Genomic DNA, 15625 nt, shown 5'->3' with positions numbered 1-15625 from the left:
ATGGTAGTGCTGAAATCTGTAGTGGAATTGTCACACATCTTTTCTTCGCGGGCACAAATAGTTGGTCTAGTATATCATTTTTCTTCTTGTTTTTTTTTCCTTCTTCTGAAGCATCAATCAATAAACTGCTATCATCGAAGATATATCATAGTCTCATTTGCCTCTTTTTCTCAACTTGGTAAAATTTATGCTTAGTCTGATACAGCATTCATACTAAAAAGTTGAACTTAGAACTTTAATAAGTAAGATCCCAATATGACATGATGATTTTGATATCAAAATAAACTAAACATAGAATTTGAATACAGAATCTTAATCCAGAGTCAACTACGTGAAATTACTTTAAAGTTACTTAAAGTTATTTTGTATCAACAAAGTCACTTTGTTTGGATGATTGTTATGTAATGTTTCATATTGTATCGTATTGCATTATATCGTATCATATTATTTTAATTAATACAACGTTTGGATATATTGTATCATTGTCCATCGTTACTTAATGTTATACGTCAACAATTTGAATAGCAAACCTACAAGAAAAGTAGAGCTGCTACAAAAAGATAGAATAAATGATAAAATATGATTATCAAACAATAAGTAAAGTCAAAATAAAAAGGAAATATTAAGGTAATAACGCGATCACACCAAATCGATAGTTATACAAAATGAAACTTTTCGTTGTTGTCTAAGGATAGATATAAATAATATAATAAGATTTAAGTAACAATTAAAATAAATATTGTATTTAATTTAACAATAAAATACAATACAACATATAACAACCATCCAACCAAGGTGTTAGTGAGCAAAATTGCCCAATTTTGGATATTTCAAGTTAAATTCTTCTCTTCTCTGTTTTTTTGAAATTACAATTTTTCCAGGATTTTCATTCGCAAGTGTAAAATGGGAAATCATCTGTGATCTCAAACGCACTTGGACTCGGGCACTAAGTTTATGCGTGGGATGCGAGAAATAGTCTATTATACACGGCCTTAGCTGCATTACAGTATCCATAAAATTTAAGTGTTGCAATCTCAAATAAACATTCCTGCATGCTCGCCATGGAGGGTAATTCCCGCCTTTCACTTTAATTTATACATTCTGCAATATATGCTAAGCTGCTAACTGTTTGGTCTAAGTTCATAGAAATAGTAGCAAATACCCATTTTTTTATTTTATTTTTTTGGTTCTCCATTCATTGTCCAGTGTCCTGTTCCTACATTGCAGCTGGACTAATCCGAATTCGCGCTGCGTAAGGCTCCGTTCGGGGGAAGACTCCTTACCAATTTTATTTTTTATAATCAAAATTCGAACTCGAGATCTCTGGTTAAAGAAAGAACAACCTAATCTATTGTCCCACATCATTTGGTGGTGCAAATACCCATTTTAAAGATTCAGATTTGTTTAAAAGGTACAACTTTTATAACGAGAGAGATATTTGGAATTGCATTGAGGAATGATGAGATGGTGTCTGTCTTCAGGGCTTTAGACCAAAATAGTTGAGACTTTATCAAGTTGCTCTATCACTGTCAATCGCTAATGCCCTCCATCTAATACGGTATTGAATTGAAGTACATATGGCCTACATGATAAAGAAAAAGAAATAACAAACTCACAAATTGAGATTAGAAATTCTTGCAAATTTGATGCTACTTTAGTGACATATATAGTAATTTAATTTTAAAAAAAATACATACTGTAATAAAAATATTTATCTTGTGAAGTTAAATATTATGCATGAAAAAAAAATTAAATTGATGCATGTATGGAATCGCTTCATGATCAATTCAAATGCGGTTAGAAATCATACAACCTTGTTTCGTTCAAACATATGAACATTAAGAAAGTAAAAAGAAAATGGGAGTGTGAGTAGGGGATGATAAGTACATAAAATTGAAGATGGTGGAGAAGAAGACTCAAGAAATTGTGAATATTTTAATTTTAATCAAACAAAACAGTAGAAAAGACTTGTTTATAATGAGATATTAGGAGTAGTAGAAAAATGTCAATTCATTATGAAATGTTAAAAGAAGTAGAAGAGACTCACTTTATTATGAAATGTCTGGAGCAATAGAAAAGACCAAAGTAATTATGAGATGTTTTTATTTTTTTAAATAAAAATTAAATTTCTGCACTTAATGCATTATAACCTACATTCAAAGAGAATGCTAAAAGCCTAAAACGTCGCCGGATTAAAACTAAATGACCTATGGTAATTCAACCTTGAAGATGGGAACTTTTCATTATTTTATTTTATATATATATATATATATATATCCTTTGGTTTCCTAAATTCAGTATTTAGTTTAATACTAGTAGAATACATGTATGGATAAAGGTTAAATAGAAATGTAATGATAAAATAGCTAAGACTATCAATTTGCTCAATAGAGACTTGCTTTATTTAAGTTTCTGCAAGAATTGTCCCTATGGTGGTTCCTTCTGTGTTTGCCCCACAATTTGGTATTTTCTTCTTTTTGGGCGCTTTCAACTTTTGTTTATTAGTTTACTTTGTTCTATCGTTAAAATTAAATTAATTCTATCCCTCCCCAATTACCAATTTCAATTGAAATTATCGGATTCCATCTTTTTAATCCGAACCCAACCCAATAAACTAAACAAAACCCATAACAAATTAAATCCTAAAAATCAGTTTATCCAATCTTCTTCATCCATGAAACTTCATACATTTGCAACAATAATAACCTATATGTTTTTGTGGATTCATGAGCTTTTAACATAATTGATCCCATTGGTACCAAAGGACAATTGCTGCCGATGCTTCTCTCAATTCCAGCATCTCCGCCATTTTTCAATTCTCATTTTTGCCTCTACTGATTCCTCCATCCTCACTTACCCTTCTTGCTCCCTTCCCTTCTTCTCCAAGAACAACACTCTGTTATTGGTCTTTACTCATTTCACTAAGTTTAGCATTTGGTATCAAGATTGAAACTTTAACCCCAACTCGCTGTCTCATGATTACCCCATCTCATGACACTTCTTTCTCTCTCTTCCTCATAGTGTCTCTCTCTCTCTCTCTTCTTTCTGCGTGATTATATATAAAACTGTCTAGGTTTCTCCATGTGTATTTGCTTTCTCAACAGAAGCGAAAACGAAAGCTATGTCGATTGCGTTTGAGAGGAACAATACAACTGATCATCAGATCGAACGGCCAGGATTCGTGCACGGAATGCCTTTTGTTTCGATCCATAAGTCGCCGGATCTAGGCATCGGAGAACGTCGGGTGAAGGTGAAGCAGGAAGATGAGGATGATCGGACCTCTTCTTCTTCCATTGGTAGGAATAGTGATGGCTCGCCGACGGCGGGAGGATCTTCATTGGATGGAGGCCATTGGATCAGTGGCGGAGCAAAAAAAAATAATAAAATGTTGCTAGCAGAGTAATTTTTATAATTCCTTCACTATCATAATAAACCCTCAACTTGTATTAAAAGATATTCATATTTATATATATTTATTAAATTAAATTTTAATATTTATATATAATGTAATTTTCGATGGTCCGGATGGGATGGTGACGGAGAGGAGGTTCAGAGTACTTTTAAACCTGGTGCCTGGATAACTTGGAGTCTTTGGAGGAGGTTTTGCCAATACAGTATGTGGTTTTACTTTTAATAGTGAATTTATCAGTATTTCGTGCGGTTATAAAATTTGAGATTTTTTTTATAATAATTTAATAGAGACAAAAGATATTAATTTCTTGTACATAAAAAAACTTAATTCTATTTATAAATGTTGTTATTAGAATTAAAAATTAGATAAAAAAATATTTTTCGTTATCACATTTTACTTTTTCAAAAAGTTTTCTTAAAAAAAGATCTCTTTTTTTATATAATTTAAAAAAACATATAATTCTCTTCTTTATATATATATACAACAACAATCCAGTGAAACTCCACAACGTGGGATCTGGGGAGGGTAAAGTGTACGCAGACCTTACTCCTACCAAGGTAAGACGATTATTTTTGAGAGATTTTTGGCTCAATAGAAGCATAAAAAGAGGTCAGATAAGGCTAAGAAGTTCAAAGCGATATGGAAAAGCAAATAACGAAAGCGACACAGATAAAATAGAGTAATCAAAGTACATAAAGTAATAGATAATAATAGAAATCGGAGCACAAGAAATTATAGCGCGCTAATGCGCCTACTAATACGGAAGAATAATGAGACTATGTACTAGCCTTCTACCTTAATATGGGTCCTCCACACCCTCCTATCTAGGGGCATGTCCTCGGTAAGCTGTAACTGCGTCATGTCCTGTCTAATCACCTCTCCCCAATATTTCTTCGGCCTACCCCTACCTCTTTTGAAACCATCCATGGTCAACCTCTCATACCTCCGCACTGGGGCATCTGTGTCTCTCCTCTTCAAATGCCCAAACCATCTCAATCGCATTTCCTGCATCTTGTCTTCCACCAAGGTCACTCCTACCTTGTCCTGAATAGCCTCATTTCTAATCATGTCGCTCCTGGTATGCCCATACATTCATCTCAACATTCTCATCTCGACAACTTTTATCTTTTGAACGTGAGAGACCTTAACTGACCAATATTTCGCCCCATATAACATAACCGGTATATATATGCATGAGTTTTTCCCTTTTTATTTTTTTCCGATACTTCTTATTTAATGAAAATTGGAAGGATTTAAGTACTTTTAGTTATGACTTAACTTTGCAAAATAAGGGTTTAAATTTTTTTTGTTTTATCTGACATAAGTTATGTAGTATTTAATTTACGAGGCATAAGTCTAGAGAATTATTGTTTTGTCTAGCATGAATTTAGAGAATATTTATCTTGTATATAACAAAAGTTACGTAGGAATCAGTTATGCCTTAAAAACTTATGTCTTATAAGACCTAACGAGTTGTAAACTTTTTAAGGTAACAATGTTCTGGAACTGGACTTTTGTCTTGCAATTTTGGTCTTGTAAATTTTACTTTGTAAGACATAACTTATGCATTGTGATTATTATTTTAATTTATGTTTTATGTTAGAGATATTAAAATACCGAAGTGCAAAAGTTAACCACCAATTTGAAGTATAAAAATGGTGGAATGACTTGGGAGTAGGTCCTTGTACTTTGCTCAAATTGTCAACTAGACTCTTCTTCTCATAATTTTATCAACTGAACATTTAAACTTGAAGAAACTCAACCTTTTAAATCCCTCTAATTATTGATCGAACTTATGTGACATTAATATGATTGAGTTGGACAAAGTGTATGAGTACATGCTAAGATTGGCGATGGAACCGACATTTTACTATACCGATCCTTCCCTGTCTGATTCCGATCTGGTCTGGTATGTGTCGGTAGGGGTACGGGTTATGGGTGGTACGGGACAGGAAACGAGATGGAGGGGTTAAGGGTTACCGGTCCGTCCTGATTCGGTTTGTGCCGGTACTGGTCTAGTCCGGTCCGATTAAACCCGTCAGATTTTTTAAAAAAAAATTAATAATAGATCCGTTAAACTAGCCGTTGAATGGGCCCACCCAACGGCTAGAACAACCCTCAGCCCTCCAAATCACCCCCTACCCCCCCCCCCCTCCATATTTTTTTTATACCCTAAAGTTTATAAAAATAACATTAGGTCCTATTTTTTAACTATAAAAACCCTCCACCCCTTCTCAATCTTTACACACTCATTTCTACTCTCTCAACTCTTTCAAAGTTCTAAAATACTTTCTTTAGTGTTATTAAATTTTATTAGTTGGAGAATTTTGGTGGATTAAAATTTTGGAGCATCTTCAAGCTTCAAGATTCGTTTCAACTTACAATTTTAGGCTTTTACGTCTTCTTTTACGCAGACGTTCGATACATTTTTTCCAACTTACAATTTTCATCTATTTAATCTTTATTAGTTTACTTATTTATTTGTTTGTGTTTAATTTACGTCATATATTTAATTTGCATATTTGTAAAATTTTAATAGTTTACATATTTAGTCTTCACTAGTTTACTTATTTATTTGTTTGTGTTTAATTTTTGTATTATATTTAATTTGTATATTTGTAAAAATTTAATATGGATTCCGCTGACAAAAATATTTCAAGAAAAGGTAAGAAATCAATTTTGGGTAGTGTTGCTAATGTTTTAACCCCAAAAAAACTAAATTTGGTGGTAGTTCTTCTAAATCTAAAACTAGACAACCACCATTACGTATTAATACGGATGATTATATGCATGTAAATGAAATTTGTTTTGATATTGATAGTAATACTCAATTAGACCATGAATATTTAGATAGGAGATATGGTAATTTTGATGAATTACTAGATAATGGTGATAATTTAGATAATGATGATATTGATACTTTCGATGATGATAAAACTGAGCCACCTACGATTACTAGTTCTTTCGTGCTCCCGTTCCCACTTTTTTTATACATTCTAGTAGAGCTAAGCCTAAGCCTGAACGTAAAAAAAATATGTTGTTTGGAAATTTATGACTCAAAGTGAAGATAAAACTAAAATAATTTGTAATAAATGTAAACATGTAGTGAACCATAAAACTGCATGAAAGACTAGTTATTAGACCAACTATCTCACGCTCTCTCACTCAAACACAGCCAAAAGAGCACATCTAGTTGAAAGACTCTTATTCTTATTTAGAATGGGGAGATCTTTCAGTTCGTAAAAGCTTAAGCTTAAGAGCTACCTTCCTACCCGTCTCTTTCAATCGTGCCAGTTGGAGGAAAGCCCGTCTTTTTTTGCCTACTCCTGGTGCCTAAAGGCAAAAAGCTTCTTCAATAGCCAAGTCGAGCAGTCAAGCAGCAGGTTGAAGTCTTTGACTTCACAAGTCCTACTCTCAAGCAAAAGGCTAAGAGCGCCTGTTCCACTTCTAGCTCGTCAGGGATGGGATTCCTAAGACCTCTGATGTTGGTGGTATAGGGCATTTACGAAATCATTTGATGGGTTGTTGTAAAAGAGAATTTTTGAAAGCTAACGCGATAGCGGATGCAATAAAAAATGGTACGCCCCTTCCTGATGCAACTGTGGGAGTAGGGGGCTCAACATGGTACAATTGACATTAAATCCTTTTGATGTTTACGGCCGTAGTATACATCGATCATATAATAGAGAAAGATATCTAGAAGAATTGACTAAAATGATTGTTGTTACTGGATTACCTTTTAGTTTTGGTGAAAATCCTGGTTTTATTCATTATATTAGATTAGTGTATAATCCATCGTTTAATGGTTTTTCAAGAAACACTATTTAAAAGGCCATTTTTGATTATCAAAGCCAATGTTTTCATTATTTATCTAATTATAATACTTGTAGAATAACTATAACTTCTGATATGGGCCGTAGTGTAAATGGTAATGATTATTTTACAATTATCGGTCATTGAATTGATGAAAATTTAAATTTACAAAAACGTATTTTGGGTTACAAAAGTTGTGAAGTTTTAAAAACCGATGCTTATATTGCTCAAACTATTTTAGGAGTTACAGAATTTTTTAAAATAACTAATAAAATAATGAGTGTCCCTTTAGACAATGCCTCTAATAATACATTTGCTAGTGATATTTTAAAAAGTGTACTTAGCCCTATTTATGATGATGATTTTCATATTAGATGTGCTGCACATATATATAATTTAATTGTTAGAGATGGTATATCAATGTATAATAATAGTTGCATTAAATGTGAAGCTGCATGTCATTTTATTTTTAAATGTCAAGTAAAATTTAGACGTAAAGAATTTGAAAATAGATGCCATGAATTTAATCTTCCATATAAAAAAATTCCAAAAACTGTTGCTACTTGGTGGAATTCTTTATATGAAATGATTAAGATAACTTATAAATATAGAAAACCTTTGCAAATGATTTGGAATGCTCATAACGCAGATATGGATTATAAACTTTCAGAAACAAACTGGGATGACGTAAAAGAATTTGTGGAGTTTTTAAAAGTTTTTTTCTTAGCTACAAAATAATTTTTTGGACTTTATTACCTTACTATTTGTTCCATTTTATAAAATATTTTTGCAATTTCGAATAAATTTTATGATTATCGAAATAAACAAAAATTTAAAGGTTCTATTGCTAAGAAGATTGAAAAATTTTTAAAATATTTTTTTCCTATTCCTCAAATTTATTTAACTGCTTGTTTATTTAATCCAACATACAAAGAAGTTGGTGCATTACTAATGGTTGAAAAAATTTATTTAAATTTAGGTATTAATGATGATAAAGAACCTAGTTTATCCACGGTTAAATATAGTATTAAAAATAAAGCTAGAAAATTATATGACTTGTATAATTCTATTATTTTAAATGAAGTAGTACGTCAAGAAGAGCCCCAAATATCTAAGTGTAAATATTCTAAAGATAATATTGATGATATGTTAGAACGTTATCTAGGACTTACTTCTAACGAAAAAATAATTTTGATGAATTTGTTAATCAAGGAACGAAAAGCATTAAGAATGCAGAAGGCAAATTCGACCTTTTGAATTGGTGGAGGAACCGCAGAAAGGCATTTCCAAAGCTTCAACGGGTTGTTCGAGATTTGTTTGCTATTTAGGCATCTTTAGTAGCTTCAGAGGGAGCTTTTAGTGCAATCAAATTTCAAATAGGAGAGCATATGCATTCGTTAGCATCTGACAGCTTATAAATATCAGTATTATTTAGGGATTGAGTTAATGCGGAGCGTAGGAATTTTGGGCGTCCGACACTACCTGCCCAATTTGGATATGATGTTGACAATATTTTGGCAGATTCAAGTGAAGACGGAATGGATGTATTGGAGGAACAATCTATACAACTACTTCGAGAACAAGTAACTAGAGAAATGTTAGAAGAATTAAGACGAGACTATTTTGGAGAGTACAAATATTAGATAATTCGAGGCCTAATTAAAATAGAACTCTTCCTATGTGGTTGCGTCGATTAGGTGCTCTTCTAATATTTGTAAATTGTAATATAAATTGTACTAATTACTTTTTTTATAAATAAAATAATAGGTTATTCGCCTTAATTGTTTTTTAATTATTGTCTTCAATTTAATTCAAGTATTTTTCATGTATTTTAATTTTCAAATATTTCAAACTTTAAAACTTTAAAAGTTTAAACTTCTATTTTCAAAGTTGAAATTTAAATTTTAAAAATCCACACTTTAAAAGTACGAAATTTGAATTTTAAACTTTTAAAATTTAAAATTTTCAAAGTTTAAATTTCAAATTTTAAACTTTAAACTTTTTTAATTTTCAAATTTTAAAAGTTGAAATTTAAACTTTAAAAGTTTTAAACTTCGAAATTTAAACTTTAAAAATGTAATTTGGATGAAATATTAAATTAATAATGTATTTTAGAATTTTTTAATTATTAATTAAGTTAATTTAACTAATTAAAAAAATGTTATATTCCAGAATACCGGTCCGGTCCGTCCCGGTATGTACCAGACTGGGCGATCATTATAGGAATTACCGGTTAGTACCGGTACCGTTCCGGTCGTCTCAGTTTCGATACCGCTGTCACGCTTACTTCACGCGTTTAGAAGTAAGTAAGTACTATATTTTACATTAAAAAATTATGAAAAAAAAACTCAAATATATCATTGAACTTTGAGAAAAAATTTATGTATATCATCCTTTAAAAATTTGGTTCATTTATATTATTGTCATTTAAAAAAAGACTCATCCACCATTCTTTTATTAGACTCTCTTAATAGCGTATTTCTCAAACTAATCAGTAGTAGTTTGAATATAAAACTCACTCTTTCAATAATTTATATATAAAACAAAAATAATTAAATATATTTTTGACACTTCTTTCAAAAATTAAAAATTATTCCAAAATAAGCACTAGTGCAATGACCGAAAGATAATTAGGGCTATAGACTAAATGAACCGTTCCGTTGAAAGAAATCAAAACCCAAAACTAACTCCCCTGAGCGCTCTCTCTCTCTCCCAGTTAAAAAGTACCCATAGTCTACCACCAGTTTATGCTGTGCAAACTCCTCCGACCGGCGACTACGACGGCATCAGCAATTTAGAGTCGGCGACTCCTCTTCCGTCCCTCCCTGTAAGTCTCTCTCTTTTGTATCTTTCCGTTCTAATTTTGTTTACTCCATTCTTCCACGTTTATTTTTATGCGTAATCTATACAACTCTTAAATTTGTGAGTATAAATTTCATTCAGACACTCGAACTATGGAGTTGTTTCAATTGCAATTTTAAGGCGGAATATATACAACTGTTAAATTTGTGAATATAAATTTCATTTCAACACTCCAGCTCCATTTGTATCTATTGCAAGTTTAAGAGATTATCGATGTGTTCCGGCTTTTGTTAATTTACTCTCTTGTGCTCACAGAGATGAGCCGATCAAGTGAAGCAGCCGCCATGAAGCGGAAAAGACCGGATTCATCTACACTTGTAGATGCTGAGCTTATAGTGCTTAATGTCGTCAAAAGTAAAAAAAATCTGGGCATCTGGGTAGCAGACGTGAAAAAAGAGGCAAACCTCGCACCAGCTCTTGTCGATAAATCCCTAATTTCATTGGTTAAAAAGAATTTGATAAAACAAGTTCCTACTATCCAAAATAAGGCAAAGAAGCATTACATGGCTGTTGAGTATGAACCTTCGGAGGAACTGACAGGTGGAGCATGGTATTCAGAGGGAAAACTTGACAAGGAATTCATCACTGTTCTTAGAGAGACGTGCCTCAAGGTCATTGGAATGATGAAAGTTGCTACTGTGGAGGGAATCCATGACTTTCTGATGAAACGAAAAGTTGTTGAATGTTGCACAAGTCAACAAGTTGGGGAAATATTGAACTCTATGGTTCTAGACAATGCTATTATAGAGGTAAAGAGTACTGGATTGGGAGAATATCATTCTATTCCTGTTGGATCGGTTTGTTATAGAACTGCAGTCGGAGATGCTTCAGGTCCGAAAACAATAGGGCCAATGGCTTCGATTCCATGTGGTGCTTGCCCTAGGATTAGTCTATGTACACCAGATGGAATTATATCTCCGAAAACCTGTGTCTACTTCACTAAATGGTTGAACTTTGAATTCTGATGGACTAAAACAATAGCCCACCATAGGACCGGCAGGTGCAAACAGCAACCAATTATACTGGTGATAGGCAATGCATATGAATGTACGAATGCAATAAAAACCAGTGTTGCCATCAGTGAGTTTCTTGTTTTGTCTTTTGGTTTTTGATGAAACCAACTTCCTGATCAACTATTTTGAAATACATACCCCTTTTGGAAGTTTCAAGATTTTATTAAAATGTTTGAACTCTGTTGGAAAAATTATCTGATCATGTTGTAGCTAATGTGTAATGGCCTCTCTGAACTCTGAAGTGTGATGGCAACTTTCACAACTTTTGACATATATCAAATTGTTATCAGGTAGCTAAATGTCATTTGAACTAGTCATTCTGTTATCTCAATTTATTTCAGTAGAGTCATTTGGTTCATTGACAAAGTTATCCTGGGATTATAGTCCTAGGACTAATTTATCCCACCTCCCAAAAATAATGCCAAGTTGGATGGGATAAGGTGGGATATCCATGATTAAGATTGAGATTAAGTATATACTCTGTTTGGTTGAAGATATAAATTATTCCAGGCCAAATTTAATACCTTTAACCAAACAAAGTATGATTTTAATCATGAGATACCCACCTTATCCCGCATGCCAAACGACTCCTAAAAAGGCTTTTGTCCCATAGATAGCCAAAGTTTAAACAGACTATCCAAAGCAAATTCAAACAAGACATGAATGTACTTTTAAAAACTTTTTGCACACTATTTTCTGGCTATGAAGCATACTTCTAAAGTCCTATACAATCAATGTAGTTCCACATTATTTTACAGAAAGTGACAGATAGTATGTATCTGTGACAGATGTAGTAGCCTTAGTGCTATGGGTTCAACCAAACTTAGTAGTTTGATACAGAATTTATTTAATGAGTAAAGTGCTAAAAACTTTAAAGATTGAAATATATCAGACTTAAAATTCTGGATTCGCCTCTTATATATATAGGCCTTAATATTTTGCTCGTGAACGAAGAGCTCTCTGTGATCTTTTTAGACTTCAAAGACGCACTGATCCACTTGTTTTCTCTGGAAATTCAGGGACTTGGTGAAGCAACAATTTGATCAGATTCTGATGCTTCCTTTTTCTTGCTCCTTTCTTTCTCAAGTAAATACACCCTCTCTACTTCAGGCATTGCTATAATAAATGCAGTCAGTTTGGAGTTCAAGTCTTCTAATTTTCCCATAACTTTGTCATTTGTAAACATGCCATTAAGCACACTTTGGATTGTTCTCCAGCTTTCCATCAATGGTAAAGCAATAATCACGGCTGATCCAACTGTACCCCATACAATAGATATTACAGCCCAGAATGTGAAGTATCCCTTGCTAAATTTCCCTGCATTATCAAGTTTGCAACTAAGTTAATCATCGAGCACTCGTACTGTGATATATACTAAAGTTTGAATCTTTTCGACTTACCCACAGGAAGTGTAAGAATAGGCCAGAGAATTATTATCACGAATGTGAAACCGATGCCCCATTTGATTATCCATGCTCTAGCGCTGTTGAGTTTTTCCTCTCTGAATTCCTCAGGTGGCAATTCACTCTTTTCCTTTTCAACCACAGTGATCTGTTTTGTGGTCTCCCAATCATAATTCTGTGGTCTTAAAATGCTGCAAACAGCATGAATAGCTCCACCAGCAAGTATGGAAGCAAGGTTTCCTGCAAGCATTGGTGCATTTCTACCAGTTGTGTCAAGGTTTATTCTACCATACTCGATCTTAGTGACCGATAACCAAGTGATAATACCTAACAAACAGCCAATAACAGTCCCTAGGATTGCACCAAAACCATTTGCTTTTCTCCATAAAAGCATGAAGGCTATTGGGAGAACAGCTGATCCTATGAAAACTCCCATAGCTAAATACATCCAGCCTAGAGAAACACCAGCCTTGTTCAAAATTACTGCTAAAATGCCCATGAAACAGCCAAAGCCTAAGACAACTCCTCTTGAAACTTTTAGGATTTGTCTTCCACTTGCATCCGGGTTGATGTAAGTACGATAGATGTCATATGTACATAATGAAGAAACTGCGATTAGCTCAGATGAACCAGCTGATGTGACAGCCCTAATCAATACATAAGAAGTCGTGTAAGTGACAGTTAACAGAACATTTTCCACACGTTATTCTTGATTAGGCACTTACATAAAGAGCATTGTGAGGAGAAGAACTGATCCCCCTTTTCCCATCAAAGCAATAGCTGTTGCTGGAGGAACAAGTCCGTGGCTAGCCTCACTTGCTGTTATTGGTAGATCAAGAGCAAGTGCTCCTAGACCTAGTGATGTTGCCAAGGAGAATGGCACAGCAAACCAAACTAGACCACCCAATAAATAGCCCTTATGTGTTGATGATGGTCTTGCAGCAATGGCACTTACCCAATATCCCTAACATTTCAATATTACTGTTATCAGGATTGTTGCAGAAACTTACCATAAGCTTCTATCCAATGGAAAAAAAAACTTACATTGTCAACGAAAACTGTACCAAAATTGCCAACAATGTTGATGATACCAAAGACGAGACCACCTGAACTCAACATAGTAACATTAGACCCCTTAAAATTCCCAGCAACAGGGCCACAAGATTGTCCTAGATGAGAGATTGGCTCTTGACAGCTTCTTGACTTGCTTGCTACTTCTAATAAACGTCTGTAAACGATGCTTGGGCTGCCAAGTTCACTGCTTGTAACATATACTAGGTACACAAAGATGACTAAAACCACGTGTACTGAAATCAATAACCACAAATTTCTCTTAGATGAGTGTGTGAAAAAGAGTAAAACTGACATAAAGAGTTTGAATCAGATACCTATGACGGAATGTATATAGCTAGCCAAGAAAGTAGCTTTTAGCCCTCCTGCTAAGGTGTAAACTACAACACCGAGAGGGATAAGAAAACTTGCAGCGTATATGTTAACTCCAGTGAGTGCATTGACAACAGCAGAACCACCAAGAAGCAACATGGCTGTTACTATAATGTTTGTCAAGAAGCAAAACCCCAGAAAAACCAGATGAGCAGCAGTACCCCATCTGAAAATGAGTAAATAATGGTCAACAGACTATATGGATACCGCAGAATCATCTTCGTCTTTAGTATAGTTCACCACAAACCTTGCTTTTACGATTTCACAGACAGTATGAGCATTAGGGGCTTTTCGTTTGATCTCTATTGCTATCACACCAAAAAGGAGAACCTGTTCTAACAAAAAAAGTTTTAGAAACAACTCGAAGAATTTATCTACATGAGTTCAAGAATATCTAAGGATGATTTTGGACGTACCTGAATAGTAGCTCCACTTGCATACCAAAAGGGTCCACTAATTCCATACTGCCAGGCTACATTAGAACTTTGCAAGATTGTTGCTGCCCAAGTCCACTGCATAAGAAATGAAGATGTTACTTTTAAGTTGACTGTAACATACAGAAACATAGAAGTTTCAATTCTTGGCTGGATTGATATTAAGCAACTACAAAACATGGTACCTGAGACACAATTACACTTGCAATAAGTCCTGTTTTGATATTTCTACCAGCTGTGTTGAACCATTCTGATGTATGGCGCGAACCAACGTATCTTTTTTCCAGCCAAACCTTATAGAATTACACATAAAAAGTTTGTAAAAGAAGGAAAATTGGAAAAGGGTTACTCCAAAGAAAAGAATGCCTTGTCCCTTCTCCTTGCCTACAAAGTACTCTAGCCATCTCAATTTATGTGACAACATTTCCTATTTTTTTTTTTTTCCTTTCCAAAAAGAATAACATCTTTCAAACAATTCAACTTAAACTTCTCATTTTACCTTTCTTGACAAGTTTTCTATAGCTATTCAAATGTATAACATGTTTAACATACAAGTTTCGAAAGTCTTTCATTCATTTCAGCGGAACTATGCTACATAAATAGAAAAGAGGATTATAAAAGAAGAATTTAACTTATATCAGTGAGAAAAGTATTTTAAAAAATGGCACAAGAAAGGTAAAAGTAGAATACCAGGAAAGAAGTGAAGATCGCAAAAAAAGCTCCAAAACCAAGAATGACAGAGTAGCCAACCCCCTGGTTAAGAACAGGTTTTCCTTCAAAAAAACTGTACTGCCTCACACAATCACCTCCAGAAACACTATAATATTTTGATGAAAATTGAAAAGGTGGACACTTTGTAAGGGAGGAAGCCATATGTTAGTGAACTTATAAAACAGATCTCCTAATTACGCTATATTTGAACACAAGAAACAATTTATAAGCAACAAAGTTGGAATCTTTGTACTACTATAAGAGCTATGATTGTCAACAAATTTAGAGCGCTAATTGGATTTACATAGGTCATTTTCTTGTGACGTTTGAAGTACAAAAAGTCTATGGAAATTTTTTAAGTCAAACTAAAAAGGGAGTTTCAACTCATTGGAATTATTAGATGAATCTCCAAGTTGGCAGTGATAGATTCAAAGGGTCACTTTCATGGCTTTGAGAATCTTTTGTCTTGGGGTAGCTCTATATTTCTAATTGGTTGGATAGTTCCATCAAATAAAACAACAACAAAAACTGTGT

The 15625-nt window shown here is 33.6% G+C and overlaps 2 protein-coding genes across 2 annotated transcripts; one reads left to right on the top strand and one right to left on the bottom strand.

Annotated features, from left to right (window-relative positions):
- The first annotated feature begins 9875 nt into the window (after positions 1 to 9875).
- Positions 9876 to 11413, top strand: LOC129888451 (uncharacterized). Its single transcript, XM_055963423.1, has 2 exons — positions 9876 to 10052; positions 10343 to 11413. The coding sequence occupies exon 2, from the start codon at positions 10345 to 10347 to the stop codon at positions 11050 to 11052; it is 708 nt and encodes a 235-aa protein (XP_055819398.1). The 5' UTR covers positions 9876 to 10052; positions 10343 to 10344; the 3' UTR covers positions 11053 to 11413.
- Positions 11414 to 11685: 272 nt separating this feature from the next.
- LOC129889576 (urea-proton symporter DUR3) lies at positions 11686 to 15356 on the bottom strand. Its single transcript, XM_055964944.1, has 9 exons — positions 15071 to 15356; positions 14566 to 14673; positions 14363 to 14458; positions 14194 to 14276; positions 13892 to 14112; positions 13548 to 13810; positions 13229 to 13467; positions 12501 to 13150; positions 11686 to 12417 (listed from the first exon to the last, which is right to left on the bottom strand). Exons 1-9 carry the CDS (start codon positions 15251 to 15253, stop codon positions 12116 to 12118), a joined length of 2145 nt encoding a protein of 714 aa, XP_055820919.1. The 5' UTR covers positions 15254 to 15356; the 3' UTR covers positions 11686 to 12115.
- Positions 15357 to 15625: the final 269 nt, after the last annotated feature.

The sequence above is a fragment of the Solanum dulcamara genome, chromosome 5 (assembly GCF_947179165.1).
Source record: "Solanum dulcamara chromosome 5, daSolDulc1.2, whole genome shotgun sequence".
In the NCBI taxonomy this organism is placed as follows: Eukaryota; Viridiplantae; Streptophyta; class Magnoliopsida; order Solanales; family Solanaceae; genus Solanum; species Solanum dulcamara.
The sequence above is the reverse complement of the archived record's forward strand: the minus strand, read 5'-3'. Positions and strand labels throughout refer to the sequence as shown.

Bases quoted from the DNA above. Each gene is read 5' to 3' on its own strand.
- LOC129889576 (XM_055964944.1), bottom strand. From the start codon at position 15,253: ATGGCTTCCTCCCTTACAAAGTGTCCACCTTTTCAATTTTCATCAAAA. The intron at 14,674-15,070 runs GTATTCTACTTT...TAATTCTATAAG, and splicing joins CGATCTTCACTTCTTTCCTG to GTTTGGCTGGAAAAAAGATA. The intron at 14,277-14,362 runs GTACGTCCAAAA...TTGTTAGAACAG, and splicing joins CAAGTGGAGCTACTATTCAG to GTTCTCCTTTTTGGTGTGAT.
- LOC129888451 (XM_055963423.1), top strand. From the start codon at position 10,345: ATGAGCCGATCAAGTGAAGCAGCCGCCATGAAGCGGAAAAGACCGGAT.